Source organism: Phalaenopsis equestris, unplaced genomic scaffold (genome assembly GCF_001263595.1).
Source record: "Phalaenopsis equestris unplaced genomic scaffold, ASM126359v1 Scaffold000291, whole genome shotgun sequence".
NCBI classification, from domain to species: domain Eukaryota; kingdom Viridiplantae; phylum Streptophyta; class Magnoliopsida; order Asparagales; family Orchidaceae; genus Phalaenopsis; species Phalaenopsis equestris.
This window is the reverse complement of record NW_018164733.1, coordinates 362,821-365,172: the sequence shown is the minus strand read 5'-3', so window position 1 is coordinate 365,172 and position 2,352 is coordinate 362,821. Positions and strand designations below refer to the sequence as shown.

The 2,352-nt window shown below is 31.6% G+C and overlaps 1 protein-coding gene across 1 annotated transcript in view; it reads right to left on the bottom strand.

Annotated features, from left to right (window-relative positions):
• Window positions 1-938: 938 nt before the first annotated feature.
• Window positions 939-2,352, bottom strand: part of LOC110025132 (protein LUTEIN DEFICIENT 5, chloroplastic) — a 34,618-nt gene continuing 33,204 nt past the window's right edge. The window contains exons 14-15 of the mRNA XM_020725421.1: window positions 1,244-1,309; window positions 939-1,130 (exon numbers count right to left, since the gene is read on the bottom strand). Of these exons, the coding sequence (XP_020581080.1) occupies window positions 948-1,130; window positions 1,244-1,309 (249 nt within the window). The 3' untranslated portion in view covers window positions 939-947. The remainder of the gene's footprint in view (window positions 1,131-1,243; window positions 1,310-2,352) is intronic.

Genomic DNA, 2,352 nt, shown 5'->3' with positions numbered 1-2,352 from the left:
CTACACAAAGAAGATTAGTATGGTCCTTAACATGTCTATAAGATTATTATAATGCGTGATAACTATGTTTCCTTCACACATTCTCACTACAAAGACAAGAAATTATATAAATATAAATAAATTATTAATAAATTACAAAAATTACCAAAAGCTTAGATCTAAACCCAATAAAAGAAGATGATTTATTTATCCAAAATCAAGTAATTTTACTTGTGGGGCAATTAAAAAAACACAAAAGTATTACATGAATAATATTAATTAAATTCTTTAAACTACTAGTTCTAGACTCCTTGTAGCTTAGTTTAATAACTAAGTTTAACACATAATTAACCAAAAATAATCTTACATTAAACATAATTTAATTTTAAAATACCACATAATAATCTCATATTAAATACATACAAACTTTAGGTAGTATTAGTAGTATTTGAAATATCCGGACATCCAAATTGAAACTCACCCAAAAATCAAAATAGTTCAATTTTGCAACAAAATACTTTGAAAAAGTATGATAAAAATAGGCACAAAAATTGCTCATAAAGAAAAAAAAAATACTGTGCCAAATATTCTAAATTGTGCATAAATATGTTATATACATAAATAATGATCAAAATGATGCCCCAAGTTACTGGGGCGTTAGTTTTCATGCCCCAAATCATTCTTCATATCTACTGTAGCTCTTTCAAAAGGGTCTAAAAATGTCATTTACATATATACCACTTAATTCCTATGTATTCACATAACGAAAACCTAAATTTTACATTTATACCACTAAAGTCTTTCAGATCACATTAAGAAATAACACCATTTTAACTTCTAAAAAGTGATGCAACTTTTCATGCATGGGTAACGTGGTAATGTAATAAAAAATTTAGGTGTCAGATATGCAAATACATAGGAATTGAGTGGTATGCATGTAAATCTTTTTTGTTTTTTTAAAATCAGATTCAAGCAGCAATTACTTCATCTGTGTGGTCACCTTCAAGACAAGTGTCCGGTGGCAGTGGCTGATCTCCATTTATTTGTGTCATCTTCTCCAGGGATGGAATAACAGGAGGCCTGAATCTGTGCGTGACTGTCATCTTCAAACCCTCGGTGGTGTGAATAGTTGCACCAGTTGTCATTTCAACCTACAATATTTGGCGCCTTATTTCATTAACAATTACAAATTTGCAAAAAAAAAAAAACATCAGAACTTTGCATTAGACATGATTTTCTAATATTGAGGAAAACACCAGCATACCGGAGGCGCTCCGGGTGCCATTTCAAAGTTGAAACGTCGTACCAGCATCGCTGTTGCCACCACAATCTGAAACAACACAAATCATTTTATCATCTCTGGGAGTGTAAGAAAATGTTGTCATTCACGAGCAATTCATGTTCGACTTGCTGATGAGTAGGGCAGTCAAAAAAGCTCGTTGTTCGCGAACAGTTCGTGTTTGATTCGTGAAGCAGATCGTGTTCGGTTCGTTCGATAAGCAAACGAGACGAACACGAACAAATTTTTTTGTTCGGATTGCTAAACGAACCAAACACGAACAATGACCCGTTCGTTCGTGTTCGATTCGTTTTTGTTCGAAATATAAATAATTTAAATAATATTATGAAATTTAAAAATAGTTATATTATATATATTAAAAATTTATCAAATTTTAAAATATTAAATCCTATAAATTATAATATATAATTTAGTAAATAGTATTATAAATATTTTTATATATATAAATTCTATAATTAATATAAAGTATTATATATATATATTAATATAAGTACATAACTTAAAATATAAAAACACAGGCAGCAACCCTAATCGGCTAACCCTACTATTTGCGATTCATCCTTTCGGCGCTCCCCTCTCGAAAAGCTTTCGGCGCTCCCTTCGTCCGGTTCTTTCCTCAATCCTCGCCTCAAAATCGCAAAAAAAATCGTCAACGAAAGCTTAGGGTTGTATGTTTGTGTTCTTTCTCTGATCTCTACTTCTATTTGTCTTCTATAAAGCAGGCGTTGCCGCGTTGGATCAACTATTCGGTATTTTTGCTTTAGCGCTCGATATTCTTGTTTCAGTGCTCGATATTCTTGCTTGGTTGCTTGTAAGGCCACCGAAACGTCATTTTTTAGTATATTTTCTTTAACATTTCTAGTGTATCTTCATGCTTGCCTATTAAGTTAGATTTCCATGTACAAATCTGATTCTTTCTATATCTTTATGGTTTATATAGAATATCTATATTTCTTTCTTGAGTGACATATTTTGATGGAACATTATTGAGTACGAAGTATGGATTCCATGGATCAATGAGGTGGCTGCGAAAGAGGAAGCAATGAGGGTGGAAGTTTTTGTTAGTATGAGTT